The sequence below is a fragment of the Gallinula chloropus genome, assembly GCF_964237585.1.
Source record: "Gallinula chloropus genome assembly, chromosome: 6".
In the NCBI taxonomy this organism is placed as follows: Eukaryota; Metazoa; Chordata; class Aves; order Gruiformes; family Rallidae; genus Gallinula; species Gallinula chloropus.
The window spans coordinates 9479004-9498119 of record NC_140091.1 but is presented as its reverse complement, the minus strand read 5'-3'; the positions used below and the strand labels follow the sequence as shown (position 1 = coordinate 9498119).

General features: G+C 44.4%; 1 protein-coding gene across 1 annotated transcript; it reads right to left on the bottom strand.

The window, feature by feature from the left end:
- Positions 1-106: 106 nt before the first annotated feature.
- Positions 107-18826, bottom strand: EFCAB14 (EF-hand calcium binding domain 14). Its single transcript, XM_084265815.1, has 12 exons — positions 18582-18826; positions 17562-17710; positions 14198-14343; positions 12369-12467; positions 8166-8420; positions 8016-8063; positions 7379-7459; positions 6342-6533; positions 5583-5663; positions 4828-4939; positions 3840-3971; positions 107-3048 (listed from the first exon to the last, which is right to left on the bottom strand). Exons 1-11 carry the CDS (start codon positions 18761-18763, stop codon positions 3883-3885), a joined length of 1434 nt encoding a protein of 477 aa, XP_084121941.1. The 5' UTR covers positions 18764-18826; the 3' UTR covers positions 107-3048; positions 3840-3882.
- Between the last annotated feature and the right edge of the window lie 290 nt (positions 18827-19116).

Here is a 19116-nt window from a genome sequence, read left to right as displayed (position 1 = left end):
CAGTGCAACCCGGTCCGTCCTCCGCCGCGCTCCGCCCGCCGCGCCGGCCCGCCCCGCCGTTCCGCCTCCCCCCCGGCAATGAAAGGGCCGGGGACGCACAGCCGAAAATGAACTTTTATTTAGAGAAACTAAAAGTCGCGTTACATGGCAAGAGGCGCGGGGTGCCACGCGCGGCTCTGCTCCCCGTACAGGTCAGCAACCGGACCGAAAGATACAGAGGAGTCACCCAAAACCACACACACAGCCTGAAAAGGGACCCAAGACTCAGAGCATCACAGCAAGACCCACCTACAGCCCCAGCCGCTGACCGCAGGCACAGCTGCCCCATTTAACCCAATTCCAGGCACCCCTGTTGTTCCGGAGGGCTTATCCCCAGGGCAGCATTCGGGGCCCATAACCTGACAGCACAGACCACAGCCATGAGCTACACCAGAGAGCAGGTCTGGACAAGCAGATTTCCCATGCCCTGTACCACCCACAGCATGGATGAAACACAGGGGAGGAAGCCTCCCAACACCCAGGATGGGGCCTGTGGAAAGCACGCAAGGCAGAGGCCGGCAGCACACAGAGAACTCGCACAGATGGGAGCGGGTGGCTGGGGACCGGAGCTCCCAGTCTCCTGCCCGCTGCTACCAGCGACCTTAGGCCCAACAAAAGCAACCACTGTACTCTGGGACAGTCAGTTAGATGCTGTTAAACTGATAGCACAAGTCCATCCTACAACAGCAATGACTACAGCAGTTAACGATCCACTATGGTCTTGACATGCAAGTTAAGCAGTACCACCAGAGACCCCGTGCCCTGTTGCCAATTAGCAACCAGCTCAGCCAGGTCCTTGGCCACAGGTGGAAACATGGGTGGCTGGAGCAGCACACAGTCTCTAGCTGACAGTGCCACTATCGCTGTTGAAGAGCCTTCTAAAAGTAAAGCAGACTGCAACAAAACAAAAAACACTGAATAGAGTCACACAGCAATACAATAATCCCTTAAATTTTAAGGTAAATTCCGTACAAATCAAACTTCCAAAAATATTTTGCAAACTCTGGCATATGGCTATGATACAGTATGTACAAATAAAATACCAGAATGGTTACATTTTATTGCTAGGGGTTTTTTTATTTGGTTAAGGAATTATACAGTAGTGTATAAAAGGGTGTGGGAAGTGGCAAGAAGCAAGCGTTGGCTTCTTGTCCTCTCAAAAGCCAAGGTTGGTTGGTTTTGTCTTTAAATACTGTATTTTCAAATGTCACATCAAAAGCCTCTCTGTATTGGGTCACGTCTGCATTACCCAAACAGGAGGGAAGAGCAACAGTGAGAGAAGCCTAGGCAATGGGTGACAGGGTTCCAGTTTGTACGTCCTTTCACTGACTGATACTCCAGAATACAATTACTCTTAAAACATCCAGTCTAAAGTTTGATAGCAAAGTAACAACTATGAACCAACTTCCACACAAACTGATGTTTCTGCAAGGTGGGAAATTTCAATTCACTCCTGCAAAACACTCCCAACAGGATCAGCAATATTTGTGAGCAAAATCATCTAACTTGGCCCTGTTCTGGTCTGTGAGAGAATCCCTTCTGCAAAAGTCACTTGCATCTTCAGAAACACTCAGTGTTTATATCCACTAGCATAAGCAAACCCTTAAGAGCTCCTCTACAGTAAGGAAACCTCACTTACAAAGGATGAATCAGTGGGGAATGCAGATCTCACTGCAATGCTCCTATCCTGCTTTTTCCATCCTTCTGTTGGCAAGAACACAAGACGTGAAGGTACCAAGAAGGGATCATGTTCACATTAGACAGAAAACAGCCCACAAGTCTGCTCTGGGCTTTCCCCACCTGCTCATGCTCCCTGTGACCAGAAGCTTTACCCAGGTCACTTCTGAGTGACCCCAACAACAGTGGATAGAGAAGCCAGCAGCACCAGCAACTCCATTCAATAGATCTCCAGCGAGGAGTCAGCAGGACCATGAGCACACTGCTGATCATAGCTGAGGCATGAGCTATTCAGGTGCTACTCAGCAGGTTCTACTGTAGACTTTTACCTCTCAAAGCATCTGTTAAAGTTCTCCAATAGCTTTTTTAAAGAAAAAAAAATAGGCTCATCTCACAAAATAATCTGGAGGCAATACAGCAAAGCTAGAAGAATGCTGCAGTGAAAACCCAAGCACTTGGTAATTTCTCCTGTAGGCTCATGATATAAAAACACTTTCAACTCTTCCCTCTAAAAATAAATCCCGCTGTAGATGGGCACCATTTACCACTCCTGCTTTCCTCTGACTGAGTCCAAACTCATTCATGGCTACAGTTAGTCAAAACTAGAAATTGAGCTGAAGGCTCTTTACCATCCTTTCTAGGCTCAGTCTCTCCTCATGAACAGCTTGCTACCAACACAGCCCCTGACAAAAACTTCCCCTTAAATATGCATAATTTACTCTCAGATATTTACAAGCAGAAGAAGCCCATCTTTGTAAGACAGATTTCTTCCTGCTCTACATAAAGTGCAGCTCTCTAATTTAAGGCAGATTTTAGTGAACTATAAAACCATAGTTTTATTTTAGTATGTACACACTTTAAATTAAAAATATCTTCCTTGAGAAGGAAAGAATGAAAGGAAAATGCTTCCAACTTTGGAATTTTTCTGCATTTTAACACAGTCCCAATATTATGTCCTATTGGCAGAGAAATTTGGAAGTTTCTTTTCAATAGATGCAAACAATACCACAAAAAAAAAAAGAGGTGGCCATGTGTATAGTAATTTAGCTCCAAAGATCAGTAAAACAGTGGGAAAGTGCAGACGTAGTTTTTCATGTCCTGTAGTTTCCTTCTGCTATAGTAGCATCCATCAATGTCACATTTCTAAATATGCAACCTAGACACCTAAAGCTAATCTCAGTTCTTGTAAGGAGTATTTCTCATCTCCATCTGTGTCAAATTTCTTAAAGCTCCATGACTCCTGGGCAGTAGAGCCAAGCAGCCTTTGAAGATCTTCATACGATAGTTTTCCATCAGCATCTTCAATTGCTTTTTCAAACAAATTCTGAAGATCTGCAAAGAGAAAAGGATTGAAGAATAGTTCCTTTAAGTACACAGGAATATCCTGTAAGGTGCCTTTCCAGCTTTAATTACTATGTAGTAAGGCATAGTGCAGTAAATCAAGAATCCCCAAGTACAAAGTTTGCCTTCTGCATTGTTGCAGGCTGTCAGTAGCAGGTTAGGAGAAAGAAACATGAGCATTTCTGGGTTAAATTACATTAAATCTGAAAAAAGAGAATATCCCTTCTTCTGGCCAGGACTAACAGGCCATTCTACAACCACTAACTGCATACAGATGAAGTTATCCCCCACAAAAGCAAGCTCTGAATGACTGTTGCTATACCAACAGCACAGATGATATAAAGGGAAAAGTGTCTATTCATCTCCTGATGCAAAGCATTGCCCTTTCACCAGCTGAAGGGACTGAACAGCAAGAGCCAGAAACCATTTGTTTGACCAGGCAGCATTCCCTTACAGCAAAGAATAAACCCCACACTTGTACCTACTACACTGTCCTTCAGCATCCTACCTCTGCCCTTGGCTTCTCTCAGGAACAATTACAATTCGTTTATAACACACACTCTTTAAATCCATTCATTTTCCTTTACATGCTAGCCTTTCCTTTTAGTTGGGTTGTAATTGCTTTAAAAAAAATAAATCCATAGTTCTCAAGCTTTTAAAATTGACCTCACTTCTCCCAGAACACCTAAGCACACTACTGTCATTCCAGTTACACTTACTGTCTCCTAAACTTTCACATGAAGCATTCAGAGAAAGGAAAGGTCAGCCCAGAAAGGACATACCTTGGATGCTGGAAATTCCTGGTAAGGACAGATGTCCCAGCTGTCAGTTTCCCTCTGTGTTGTCATCAGCTGACCTTGAAGCCAGCCTTGAAAGGTCTGTGGGCTTTGCTGTAGCACTCTGACTACTTCCAACTGTTATAAAACAATTACTATTAGTCTTACTAATGCTACAGAATTGGTTAGAAACAAAAAAAATCCAACAAAATTAATTTTTTTTTTTACCACAGATGCTGTATGGGATAAGAATGCTGCAAAATCATTTGAGAATGCAGCACTGTTGTCCCCTTTTACTAGTAACAGGAAGAACAGAAGGAAAGCAACTTTATTTGGACAGTTATACAGCTTTACCTTTCATGCTGTACTAGGAGACATGAATCTGTAAACCCCATACAAAGAATGACTTGAAAGGGCTTTTACTTCCCACTCTGACAGTGCTGGACAAGCTTTATTAAGCAAATTACATCTGCCCACCTGGGCTGGTTTTACCATGTCAATGCAAGCATCTATCTTCCCCAACAGCAAGGTCTAGATTTTCAAGCTGCTGATTAACAAATTAACAAGCACAGTTCTACTGTATTGAACTATTTCAACTATTATCTTCAGCACTACCTGAATATATACAGCAAGAGTGCAGAACTGAGACAAGCTGGCAGAGATGCAGACCCTTCAAGTTAGACTTTCATTTTGAAAAAGCAAAACCAGACATTACTGGGTATGGATTTCTACAAGTTAATCACCACGTGCCTTCAAACACAAGCTACTAATCCATGTAAAACCTGTGTGTGTACACATGGAAACACACACACACACCTTCAAACTTCTGTAGTCACACAGAGTGCTCTGGTTTGGAACCATCAGCTTCCTACTGCTTTGAAATAACCTTCACCAAAATCAGAAAGAACAGTCTCAATTATCCACCTCCATTAGTTATCCACCTTCTCTGAAGGAACCTTCAGAGTAATGGATTACTATCATATGACATTCTTACCATTCTTTGATGTGTCAGTGGGTCTGTCATTTTCTGGCTTGCTTGTCAGTGCACTCATCATCTGAAGCCTCTCTCTTAGTTTTAATACCTGAGAATCTCTACTTCCTGTTTCCTGCACACATAGAAAAAAGGTTTCTTATCAAGCACCCTTTAAAGTCCATGGAGAAGATCAGGAAAAGTAGTAATTTAAAACATGTAAGTACTTTGGAGAGACTGGGAGGTCTCCAGGCTCCTGCTTTCCTGGAGATAGCTGAACACCTGTCTGCTGATGCAGAGCAGCAAATTAATTTCTTGGTTTGCTTTACTCATGCACACAGCTTTTGCTTTACCTTGTTTTTCTCACTTTCACTCTTCCAATTCTCCCCATCATCCCACTGGTTGAGGGCAAACAAACAGCTGTGTGGTGCTTAGGGCTAAGCCACAACCACCCACAACAGCCAGGGCAGCTTTGCTGACAGCACAGGCACAGGTACTCAAAGGAGCCACCTGCCAGAGCCCCCATTCCACTGGGTCTGAACTTTCCAAGATTCATTCAGCAACTCTGCTACATTATCCCTTCAGCATAGCAAGGCTTCAAACTGTGACAGCTTTTCTTCCATCCTAACTGACTTCCCATCTCCAAAACAGGGCAGATAAGCCATCCTGCTCTGGACTTGATCAGAATAACCTGCCTCCAGATCTTTCCTCAATTGTTTCATTTAAAAGACACTTGTGTGCTCTACTAATCCAGTGTAGCTTGTGTTTCCTTACTGTACCTTCAGTTCTCTGTTTGAATGAGTTTCATTATCTAGTTGCTCTTCATTTTCCACTTTTAGAGAGGTAGTTACATCATTCCCCTACAAGAAAAACAGAGAGGAGCAGACATCATTTGTGTGCTTATTTTCTACCATAGCTTCTTTCCTTCAGATCTGGCAGGCATGAAGCAGGGAAAAAAACTCAGAACAAACACATGCTAGAATGAACATGAAGATGGTGTGTTAAGCAATTTACCACAGCAATGTCAGCAGGTTCCCCTATTGCTAAAGATACAGAAGATGTTCTCAGAGACTGGCCCCAGTGTGGCATACAGAAAGCACTGGAAGGATTTACAAACATTTAGTTTGTGGTTTTTGTTTGGTTGGTTTTTTTAAAGGCATTTAATCATCACTGAACAATCCAGAGGTCCATCTAGCTCCCTAGTGGTCTTAACAGACCTATTCCAAAGCATCTTCCTAAAACAAAGAGGTTTGTGAATACCACCCCACTAAGCAGTCACCCATGTTCTAGTACCAGCGTTTTGGACCTATTTCTGCAGCTTTCACAGGGAAGAACTGACTACTTCATAGATACTCTGTATGTTAGTTATCTGTTCAGAAACACGGGACAGATTCCAGTCTTCTGAAACTAAATCCTAGAGTGTCTCAAGTTTCACTCTGCCATTTTCTTTAGGTAGGTCTGAAAAGCTGTATCTGTTGTGTACAGAAAGAATTGCAACTCCCAGCCTGAGCAGACACCCTTGGTGATCACACACTTACCACACTGGTAGACAAGTTCTCTTTTCTGTCCAGATTATTGACAGCAAGGGGGAAGTTTTCTAACAGCGTGACCCTCCGGCTGAGGTTGCCAACGCTGGACTCCACATTGAGAAGCTTGGTGTCACTGAACTTCTGGTATGCCACCACAGTATTATTTAGCTCCTCCAAAGCTGCATGCAGTGCCTGGCTTTCCTGAAACACAAACCCAGAACGTGGCAGTTTACTCAACCCCTGTAGTGCTCTTGCTGGTAACAACATAGAGACTGACCCAGTTCAGCCAGGCAGACCGCAGACTGGCTGCCCGCTGACCCAGCTGAAAACATCCAACTGGAAGCTTCTGGAAAGTTATTCCAGCTTTCAAAGTCTGAAACTGAGATTTTCCTCAGGGCTAACATCTTTGTTGCCAATGCAATCGTTTCAAGCGTGCCAGCAAACACACAAAGCCTATTCATCTACATTTCCAGGGCAAGCTTAGTGCCCACACCAACTGCTTTTCCCAAGAAAGCATGTCCCAGTCATATTGATATACAGGAATCATTGAGGAAGATATTGAGTGTATTAAATGTAAATAAACGCAGTCATTCCATTCCAAACCACCCAGCTAAGCCCCTGTATATTATCCTTTCTTCTTGGTTGCCGAATCCCTGCTTTCCACACTTCCTTACAGGGTGACTCAACACATGCCACTCCCAAATTTGCCCAGGTTGGCAGCTGCCTGCCATAAAATCCATTTGATAAAAGGCCTTTAACTCATTTCCATTTACATAACCAAAGTACACCTGAATTTGTTTGATATTCATTTCAGTCTTTTTACTCCTCACCCAGTTAGAACAAAAATCACACTCAGACTAGGATACTTTCCTGCTTGCAGGCAGACAAGAGCAAGCTACAGCAAAATTATATTTCACTTTAAAGTACAGCATCAGTACTGCCTTGATAAAAGAACATACTTTTTTGTGCACTACAGCACTGTAAAGCACAGAGTTAAGTATCAGTGATACTTGTACCAGCATTCCTTATACAAGGAAGAAAAATACCTGCTTGCAGTTTTCAGTTTGATTTCTCTCAGTCCTTGGCGCTAGAGTGGAGGGAAGTGAAGGTACCTGTTTTAATTCCTTCTAAGAAAAGAAGTAGAAAGTTGTTATTAAACACCTGCAAAAGCAGTGCTACTAAGCTTTTAATAAGTGGCAGGCTGTAGCTATGGATGTTTTGCTACAGTTACAGTCACTCAAATCTGTTGTGCATGCAATATTTTAACCAAAGGCAGAATTTTCTCTTTCAAGCACATAAGGTACAAATTTATTTTAATTAAACCATCCTAATTAGCTCTTCTCCCTTTAATCAAGTATTATGATACACATTTAACTGCTACCATACACACTGCCATATCTGCAATGTTTTTATAGCACCCACTGACGATTCAGTTTTATAATGTGTCCAATTTAGATTTTATCTGCCAGTATTCCAAATAAAGTAATGCTGCATTGCAGTTAAGCAAATAACCAACTTATTGGCCCACTCTGTTAACCCCAAGTGAGAGGTCAGTAGAAACACAGCCAGTAGTTTCTGGTAAAAATGGTTAGTAATTTCATCCTTATATGCATCCTTCATTCAACCCAAAAACTTTGTGAACACTTCCACCATCCCCAGTCCTAAAACCGTGCAGACAGTTACCATAAGGAGTGCCCAAAGCTCCACATCTGTGCTGCAGGGAGCAAAAATCTGCAGGAAAAGAAATGTGGTAGGGACCAAGAATTGTGGCTCCAGAGAAATATGTACTTGGTGCTAAATAGGAAGGTGCCACACAGGGAATCAGAGGATTACCTTATTAATACACCGACCAGCCCACATTGAAACTCCAAAGGTACTTTGAAGGCATAAAGGCTGAACTCCACACAGTTCTTGAACTTCCTTCATACTAGGCAGGCAACTGTTAAAATGCAGTGTGAAATCAGTAGGTTTTCTTACCACATCATTCTGGAGTGTTTCCATGGATTTCCTGTATTCTTCAATAGCTGTCTGTATGTTTTCAACGTCGTGAGAGACGCTGGTAAGCGTGCTGCCGATGTTCGCTACGGTCTGGAAGAGAGAGAGATGACAAAGCTCAGTGTTCCTCAACCTGCACTGCCCTCAACTTTCAGTCTGCTAAATACAGTGTGTCATTAGTGAGGCTGCAGGAAGACTGACAGAAAAAGAGACACATATGGGTTTGAAGCCTTTGGAATTTTCTTTGCAGGCAAAACTAGAAGTTACACCGTGTCATCTCCAGGCCAGTAAGAGAGGCTCCACATGAGGAGAGATTAAGCTAGGTAACCAAAGTTCTGCATTTGCTACTCTCACACCCAAAACAAGTGTCCTGGCATTAATAAAAAAAATAATAAATCATGATATGAAGACACTTTACTTCCTGTCTGCATGGAGTATCTACATTGAATACAAGGACGCTGACACTGTGTCAGCAACCAGCATCCAGCAAAGGACTGGAAGCCAGAAGCCCATCACAGCTTCTCCATCACAACCCTTCCTCAGCTGGACAGGGGAGAGAAGATATAATGAAAGGCTTCACCTTAATTGTCTTTTTCAGGGCTATCCATCAGACATGTCATGCACCACAAAACCAGCCTGCCAAAGGTTGCAGATTAGGTTTTTGAGCAAGAATTGCCTTTTTTAAAATGGAAGAACAGCTCCAAAGCACCAGGAAAGCCTATGTGAATTCTGTAGGTACAACTACCTTTGCTTCTGAATACTCCCGTCTCATCCTTCCCTTGCCTTCACCTATGTGAACTCCCCTTACCCCCAGCTCTACCTTTAAACAGGAACTATGCTGTAAAGCTGCACTGGTGGTGCAGCAGCTGGCAGGCAGCACCTACCCCAGCCAGGCTGTCAGCTAGGACATCCACAAACACTACTGGAAGTCCCAGTAAGAGGACAGAGCACACCCCTAAGTTTCTCCTTCCATTTTTAATACTTGCTTCAATCATTAAAACAAACAGAACCCACCTAAAAATCTCCTTTTCCTATGACCCTGTTAAGCACTCCAGTGACCCACTAGCTACCCAGACTGTATTCAAATGAAATCCACACAAATCTTCCACCAGCTTTTTATTTCACGGTTCTGAACACAGCTTCAGTAAGCAATCTCTCTGTCCTGAGGTCCCCCAGGACACCCTTAAGCAGACTGAACAAAAGCTGGTGTCCCAGTGGAACTCCCTCAGTAATCTTTTGGGGCTTCAAAAGAGCAGGCAGCTCCCCATTTCCAGGAATGCCTACAGGGAAAAAAAGGCTTAAGAAAGAAAAAACCCTATGCTAAGAATAACAGCCTTTTCATAGTATCATAGAATAATGTAGGTTGTAAGAGACCTTTGAGATCACCAAGTCCAACCATTAAGCCAGCACTGCCAAGTCCATCAGTAAACCATGTCTCTGAGCATCACATCTATGCATTTTTAAATACCTCCAGGGATGGTGACTCCACCACTTCCCTGGGCAGCCTGTTCCAGTGTTTGATAACCCTTTCCAATCTAAACTGCCCCTGGAACAGCCTGAGGCCATTTCCTCTTGTCCCATCACTTGTTACTTGAGAGAAGAAACCAACATTCACCTGGCTACAACCTCCTTTCAGGTAGCTGTAGAGAGCAACAAGGTCTCCCCTTAGCCTGCCTTTCTCCAGGGTAAACCACTTGTTCCCTCAGCTGCTTCTCATTAGACCTGTGCTCTAGACCCTTCACCAGCTTCACTGCCCTTCTTTGGACATGCTCCAGCACCTCAGTGTCCCCCTTGTAGTGAGGGCCCCAAAACTGAACACAGTATTCAAGATGACAAGCACAGGGGGACAATCACTTCCCCAGTCCTGCTGGTCACACTATTTCTGATACAAGCTACCATGCTGTTGGTGTTCTTGGCCTGGGCACACTGCTAGTCCCAGTACTGAGCCCAGGGGAGCACCACTTGTGACTAGACACTGACTGGAGGTGACTCCATTCACCACAACCCTCTGGGCCCAGCCATCCAGCCAGTCCTACGAGCAGAGTGCATCCACCCAAATCAGATGCAGCCAGGTTCTCCACAAGAATTCTGTGAGACATTGTCAAGAGCTTTAGTAAGTCCAGGTAGACAACATCCACAGCCTTTCCTTCACTCACTAAGGAGGTCACCTTGTCATAAAAGGAAAATCAGGTTTGTCAAGCAGGACCTGCCTTTCATGACCCCATGCTGAATGGGCCTGATCATCTGGTTGTCCCGTACAGGCTGCGCAATGGCACTCGAGATGATCTGCTCCATAACCTTCCCTGCACCAAGGTCAGACTGACAGGTCCTGGATCTTCCTTCCAGCCCTTTCTGTAGATGGGCATCCCATCTGCTAACCTCCAGTCAACTGGGACCTCCCCAGCTAGCCAGGACTGCTGATAGACCATTTCTTCCAAGAAAGGCAGGTAACCTCAAAGACATCTGAACGCAGTGAACAGCTGAGCAGGAGTTTTTCCACCAGGGCTATCAAAAGCCAGGCTACCCACCTACACCAACTGAAGTCCTGCTGTGTGACAGGAAGTAGTGCAGCATGCATGCAGAGTTCAAAAGAGGTCCAAGTCTTGAAACCTATGGCTTATTAACATGACACTTACAAACCATCAAAACCATCTCATTTACACCTCCAAGAGTTTTTCTACACTCAATACCTCACCATCTCTCTCCTGGAAGGATTCCAGCTCTTTAATTACATCAACCTTCCAAAATCTAAATGCAAACAAGATGGCATTAAGACAGCTGTGGACACAGCTGCCATGTCTAACACCTTACTAGACTCAACACCAGAGATGGCAAAGATTTCAAAAGTTCAAGATCTTTGATTTCCCAGAAGCGTGACCAAGGACAGACTTATTTCAACATGAAAAAGTCTTACTGTTCAACAGATCACTGCAAGTTGAAGCCTGTTGGCCCTGACACTTTGGCCTAGTAGTCCTGAGGGCAGTAAGATGACAACAAGGTTTTTCCTATGTTACATATATATTCACGAATAAAGTAGGTGCAGGTTCCAGGCTAGGTACTGCCTTAACAGGTACTTCTCCTAGGACACAGTGGAAATCCAGCATGCTCCTAACAGCAGATTAGAAGCTCAGGAAGTATCTTTGTACTCCTCCCAGGATAAGAAATCCCAGCAGCCTGTTCAGCCAAACCACAGTAGTTACTTTGCACATGACTAGCTGTTGATTATACATTAATTTTGCAGGGTTAGAAAGTGAGAAGTGGAAACCCATAAAAGCCACAGAGTCTGGACTGACATTAGGTATTAGCCCAATACAAATACTTATTGATAAACAAACAGAACTGCCATGGAAGAGCTGGGAAAGTTTCAGCAGGCCATTCTTTTCACCAAAATAAGTAGGACAGTTCTCTGCTAAAGAATGCTCAGCTGAGGCACACAGCAAGACTCTGTATTAACAGAAATCACTTCAGACATAAGCTTGTGTCAACCAGTAGGGCCCAACTTCCAGGGGATCATCAAGAAACCATCCCAGTACAATTCTGTTTCTTCTGTGCAGGGACTGAAGATCAAGAAAGCTCCCACCACTCCTAAGCTAGACCCCTACCTGCCTCAGGACTGTACATGCAGAACTGTACGTTGTTCAAGATGAAGTTTTCCAGAAAGCAATCCATCTTCTAATTAAAAATGCTAAACAAACCACCTATTTGCAAGCAGAGTTGTAAAACTGCAGACAGACTTTTTGCAAGTGTCTTCCAATGATACTAAGATGAGCAAGCTGAAGGAAAGCAATCAGCTCTTAGGTAGTGACAACATAATACAAATACATCTCCAGAAAAGGACAGATATGGTCTTCCAATTTTTTACCTGCCCTACATTACTGCAGAATGATATGGTATCACATACATGAAGTCACACTTAAAAACAAGCAAGTATTCCTCACGTGCAACTCAGCTAATTCCTGTTGTCACCACTGTCCCCAAGAGCCCAGCCACAGCTTAGCAGCACAGAATGCTTTTATCAATAGCCACATTTACAGTACTTGCCTTCTGAAGTTTCTCTACTGTGACAGGAAGAGAAATCAGATCAGAAGCAGCCTTTATGTTGTTTTTGAGATGATTTACTGTTGAGGTCAATAGTGATATCTAAAAACATAGAGGAATATTTAGCATTAGTCAACATAATCCTGATTCTGATCTTCCCCAATACCAATGACTTAAATTCTAACATTAAAACATAAGGCAAGATAAAACTATACATGTACACAGACACAAACACCCCTGTCTCTTGGTTAGAAGTCCTGCCTAGGCTACACTAAAAATACTCAGCAATAGAAGATTTAGTGGTTGGGGTTTTTTTCCAGCAGAATGAAGGCCATAGAAGCCTCCTCTTTTCAATTAGGTTCCCTCTAGAAATTTTACATTCATCTCCTTAGAGAGAAGCTGCTGTCCAAGAAAGACTTTTAAAAATTGTGCAAGAAGCCCTTACATGGCAGAAAACCATCTGCTTCTGTATTTAGCAGATCAAACCTGGCTGGCAAAACACAGCAAAGCCACACAACTTCTCTAGCTGAGCTACAGGCAAAGAATTTGCATGTATCACCCAAAACTTCTGCTACAGAAGTGGAACAGTGACAACCTAACACTCAATTTCTGTCAACTGCTTGACCCAGACAGCAAGATTTTCAATGGGTCTTCAAGATGACCCATTCATTCCAATTGAGAAGTTGTCAGATAAATTAAAAACTACATACTAGTCATTAACTAAACAGATAAAACCCACTTTCTTCTGGTTAAAACAGTTGTTTCATAAGCTGAGGAAATGGGCAAGGTCCTAATTTTACATTAGGCCAATGCTGACAAGCTGGTGTGCAGTCTCTGGTTCCACAGCTGTGGATATTGGCTGGAGTAATTCCCAGCAGCGTATCCCAACAATTCATGGAAAAAACCCCACAGTAACTATTTCATCCCCAGAAGAGCTGGGTTAGACTGTAACCAGACCCTGAAGTAACTTGAGGGCCTGCAAGAACTATGTGTAAGTATCTTTAACATTTGTGTGCATAGTGTTTTAACAGTCCAGTGAAGCACCTCAGTGTCTGTAGGTAACACATACAGTCAGGTGCCAAAGGCTGCAAGTCAATCTTCCAAATATATTTGCCTCATTAAGCACTTAACCACTGCACAGGACTGAAGAAAAACTAATCTGAGCAGGCACCTCAATACTCTTAAAAAAATACCACTAACTGTGAGCAGCACTGAACTTTTACCCTCCAAGGCAAGAATTTCAATAAGAGCCTTGCTGGGTGCTTTGTTTGAGGCATGAATTAATACAGCAGCTGAGGAAACAGCTTTATGTTAAGTGGCTTGGTTCTAGCTGCATACACAGAGCTGGGATTTACACCAGCTCAGATTCCAAGTGTGTATTAGCAGATTTTATATTCACAAGACACTGGTGCTTCATTCACAGAACTCACACTGATTCAGGTAACTCTGCTCTACACTTACAAAACATTTACAGGCACTCCCAGAAATTTGAAATGTCAAGTGTCCCATCATAAACATCACAAATACTTGGCAAAAATGAAGAACCAAACAGTACTCAGGTTCTTTTAAGTCTGCCTGAAGTACTTCCATCAGTTGCATGATTTCTCCTCTTTGTGATCAGTCTCCAGTCCAACTGGATGCTCAAGCTTTTTTGCTTGTTTAATGATAAGGCTTCCACTCCATTTTAGCTTTAAAAGTAAAAGAAGCTTAGCATAGGGTCACAGAAGTCCTTGTATAAAACCTCAGCACTGCACTTGACATTAATTTCTGTAAAAATAGTTTTGAATGGAATGTTTCATTATCTTTCAAAACCAAGCATGGTTCCTTCTCACCTGTTTATTGATCTCTGTGATATTTATCCAAATTTTATTTAGCCCCAGTTCTCCAGTCTCAATTTGTTCTAGTTGCTTTTGCTTCTGCACCAAATCTTCGTTTAGTTTAGGAATTTCTTGGAATGATGTCTTTTGATTTGATTCCACTAAAAAATAAAATAATTAAGTTTGTTTAAAACCCTCCAAAAGTCCAGGTAAACAACACTGAAAGGCAAAAGCCAAACTACAAGCAGTGAAAGGCAGCAGTTCTACAGATGGGTTTATTGCCAGTTCAAAATGACAGTTCTGTTTGGGTTTTGGTTTGTTGTTTTTTTTAAGAGTACTAGTGTCTATAAAGAGAACCCAGAGAGACTGTACTAAATTTAGTACTTTGCAATAGTACTGTCATGCTGGCAAGCCTCAGCAGGTCTTTATTTAGCACAGTTCTTTTACATTACTTTCAGAGGGACATGAAATAGCAGTGGGGCAGTAAAGAAGAACTGTCAACAGTGCTGGGGCAAAGGAGGCACGTGAAATGAACCTCAGTGCCCTTTTCAAGCCTGCAAGGGGGTTGCTGAGCACAAAGTGAATTCCAAAGACATTAATATAATTACAGTTGTTCCACGTGGCAGAAAGACAACTGGGAAAAAAATGTATAAGCTTCCATGTTAGTGCCTGTTGGTAAACAAATCAGTAAACAAGGTCCTTGGAAATAAAGCCAGTGATTACTGCAATTAATACTACAGGAAGAGGGGAAGCCTGTGGCTCAGCCAACTCAAGTGAGCCTCAGAAATGCAGCTCTTCCAGGTGTGCAGTGACTAAGCTGTTTAGCTGCAAGCACTGTGAGGCAATCCTAAATCCCTAGGATTGGGAAACACAGAAGCAAAAGGTTTGTGAGACGGAGATTACAGTTCTCAAACTCACACCTCCACCCTGTGACACTGGAATGCTCCCCAACAAACAGCCATCATTCAGACCACAGTCCTGCAAGAGCAGTGGGACCTACATGGCACACAGCTGGCAGTTCCCAGGACAAATTTCCTTGTGTAACACACCCAGTCAAGAAGGGAAGCCTTTCATAACGCTTCATGCCCATGGAGTGGATGTCCAAATACACACAAGCAGAAAGCATCTTCAAAAACCCACTTCATTTCTCTTTGAGCAAGTTCTGAAAGTCATTTCTAGGTACAGAGTTAATCTGCATTGATCACTCAAGATCCAAATAACACTTCAGCTTAAGTAAGCCTTGAGAGGGGTATTTTAGCCAAAACAGACTGAGAGCTAATTGTGTAGTTCACAGTTCACACTGAATCTGATGTTTCAAAGGCTCTTGTATTATTTTCTCTTTTGCCACTCTCCAGTAAGACTCCACTTGACTTTCCTAGACTGCAAAAAACATCTCAAGTGCTACATGCATTCTTAGTATCATTATTAAGAACTGAAGGGAAACACTACAATAACTTCCCCTACCCCAAATATACTAGATAAGAGTGCTGTATTCTTGAAAAGCACTTATACCATACTCCATTTGTTCAAAAAATGGCAGAATATTAATAAATTACTGACACAGGAATCTGCTCTTAAGGGGAAAAAAAAAAAGAATATAATCAGGATTAAGATTTCTGCAAAGACTTTTGCCAAACCTGCTACAGAACAGGCAGATCTCATGCCTTTATTTCTCCATCCACCCATCTCACCAAAACACAACACTACCTTTTAGAACCAGGTTATTCTTACTGTCTTTATGCTGTTGATCTTTTTAGTGCTGTGACTCATTATGAGACTCCCATCCAGCTTCTAGGCATGCTACAACAGCAGCAAGGAAATATGACACTATTTTGTCACTAGACCAACTATTAAATGCACAGCTTCTCTATCAGCAATATTAAGGAGAAAACAAGCACATCTGTAATTGCCAGGCAGTAGGAGAGACAGAAAACTGCTTGAAAAGAGGGCTGTATACAACAGGAATGATGAAACTTAATCACACTGAAGCCAACAACTGTTGTCACTGTGCACTTAAAGCAGAGCAGGCCATGAGGAGCAGCAGTCAGCTTACCCAGAACCAGAAACAGCTACTGCAGAGCTGCTGGGTACACTCACAGCCATGACTGGCAGCCACCAGTTTCAGCTGACCTTCAGTGTGGTATCAGCTGGTGTAAAGCACATCTGTCAGGAATGTTTTCTCTAACTCCCAGGCAGCAAGTTCCACCTTGGCAGACAACTCCCCATCTCACAGCACAGTTACACACCTGAACACAAAGCCCTAAACACCAAAGAATTTAATCCCTACATACATTTCCTTAATACCTCTTCTACCACAAACAAATCAAGCCCTCTGCTCACCTCCAGCCCTAGCAGCCCCATAATTTTTAAAGTGATTTCACCAGTCTTATTTTTAAGGCCTCCTTCATGTCCTGGGCACAGAAGTTCTAAGGTGAAGACAGAAGCTTTGGCACAAAAATCTACAGTCAACAGCAGTGCTCCTCAGGCAAAACATTAACTACCTAGCTTTCCTGAAGCAGCTAGAAACTACCCAAATGCTTCAGCTTCACTCTTCTACTCCATTCACACAGCTCCTCAGTTTATCCTTCTCTTTCTCAATACATAGGATTTTAAATACTACTAAAATAAGACATCAAAACTTATCTTGTGTCCAGATGTGATGTATAGAGAGCCAAGTCCATACGTTACACACAGATCTCACTGTTTGTTACACCTCAGCACTACAGAAGTTGTGATATTGACACCTTGCATGGACAGGGAAAACCTGGGACCCATATCTCCATTATACTCCACATTGGCTCCACACTTCAAAGCTAAACATGGTGTAATCCCATATCATATGCAACATGATATAAAAGCTAAACAAGAACATGTCATCGTAAACAAGTTAAACATCTGAGGATATGGGAAAAAAACCATAACAGCAAAGCAACACCCAAACAAAGTAACACCACAGCAAGTATTAGAGGTTCTTAAAAGAGTTCAAGACAAGAACAGTGTTTTCTGTATTTTTTTAAGGGATGTACCAGCCCCTTTCCCCAGCCTGCTTTTACATGGCTGATCAGAACTTTCTCTTTTTTAAGCAGGGGCTTTCTTTGCTTTTAGGAGTGGTCTCTGCCAAAGTCAGGAAATTTAGAAATGTCTGTAAAAGCAACTACAGGCCCACCAAGTCCAGGACCCCTGCTCCTCAGGAGATATTCAGCAGACAAGAATAAACAACATTTGCCTTAAGATTCGCCTGGCTTCCAAGTGTATTTGGCCCAGAGGGCTCCTCAGTCCAGGGGCACTTTGTCTACTCAGCACTTTCAAACAAACAAGTAGGCAACCAAAGCTCTTCACACTGCCCAAAGTGAATGTGGAACAGCACAGTTACACTTACTAGTTCGGAACTTCTCCTTTATTGCATCCAGATCCTCTTTGAGAGCCACCTGCATCCAGACTAAGCCAACACACGCTACCACACAGGCAGCGAGAATGACGAACGCACACAACGGGTAACACAGCTTGCAGCATCGCAGGTAGTCTCCCCTGGGTCAAACAAAAACAACAGATTGTGAATGCTCTACAGGACCTAGAAAAGCTGTATTTTAAATGCTGTTGTATCAAAGTAAGGGACAGTGCCGGACCAGCACGTGTTTTGGCTGACCAGAGCTAAGAAAGAAGCTTTCCAAGAATAAAGAAGGCAATGCAGTGAGATCACAGCTATTATTCTGTTCAGTTTAGCCTCAGGAGGCACATCTTGCATATTTCAGAGCAGCTGCTGGGTTTCCCTCACTGAAATTTCCTGCTCTGCTCACGTGAATTGACGTTAGGAACATCTGCTTGATAGCAAGGAAAGCAGACTGCAAGAAAAGGCATCACAATAACGTTGTGACAAGTACTTCTAGATTATCCTAAGCTGTGGAAGCGAAGTTTCCCCGTGGCAAGCCTACTTTGCACTGTTACTTAACAGAAAGACTTATCTATTGGTACATCACGTCCACAAGAAAGCCAGCACTGCCTCAACTTGCAAACACGGGGCTGTGCCAGGCTGAACGCACATGGATAACTGAGCTCAAGGCTTCAAGCAACTGCCCCCGACCTGCTCCAAGGGCTTCAGCTGCAGTGAGCTTAAAACAGGAAAAAAAAAACGGGACAAAAAGCCGGAGGACGGGGCAGAGCTGCTTCCACACCCAGCCGGGACACCTGTTGGGCCTGACACGCTCAGTGCAGCTCCAGCTCTCTCCCTGCGGTCCCCAGCACGCCGCAAGTCCCAACAAGCGAGAAGCTGACCCGCCGAGAGCAAGGCAGCCGCCCCCAGCCCCTTCCACCGCGACCCGGAGCACGGCCGGAGGCAGAGACCGCCGAACGGGCAGGGTAGGGCCGGGCCGGGGACGCGGCGGCAGCCCCGGGTACTCACTTGCCGCAGCGGCCCCGCGTCCCCGCCGCCGCGAACTCGTCCTCCTCGGAGCTGGACTCGGAGTCGGAAGCGGGCGGCTCGGTGCGGAGCAGCCGGTGGCCCGAGCCCTTCTTGGCGGGTTTCTTCCTGCGGCCGTCGGCGGCCAGGCCGATGAGGGCGTTCAGCTCCTTCCGCTTCTTCATCCTCTTGTGGGGCGTCGGTGGCGGCGCGGCCGGCGGCTGGCTCCCGCCGCCTCCTCCTTCTTCCTCGGCCGCCGCCGCGGCGGCCGCCGCCAGCGCGCCCCGGCTCGCCAGCCTGCGGCCCGCCCGCGGCTACAGGCGCTCCGCGGGGCCGCGGCCGCTGCTCCCCCGCCGGCCCCGCGGCAGCGGACCCAGCCCCGCCACCCGCGCCATGACCGCCCCCAGCTCCCCCGCGCCCCGCCCCCTCCACCTGCCAGTAACCCGAGCCCCCATTGGGCGGCAGGGAACCGCCCCTCTCTCGGCTTAAAGGCCCAAGCACGGCCTCTGCTAGGGCTGGGAAACGCGCGGAGGGGTCG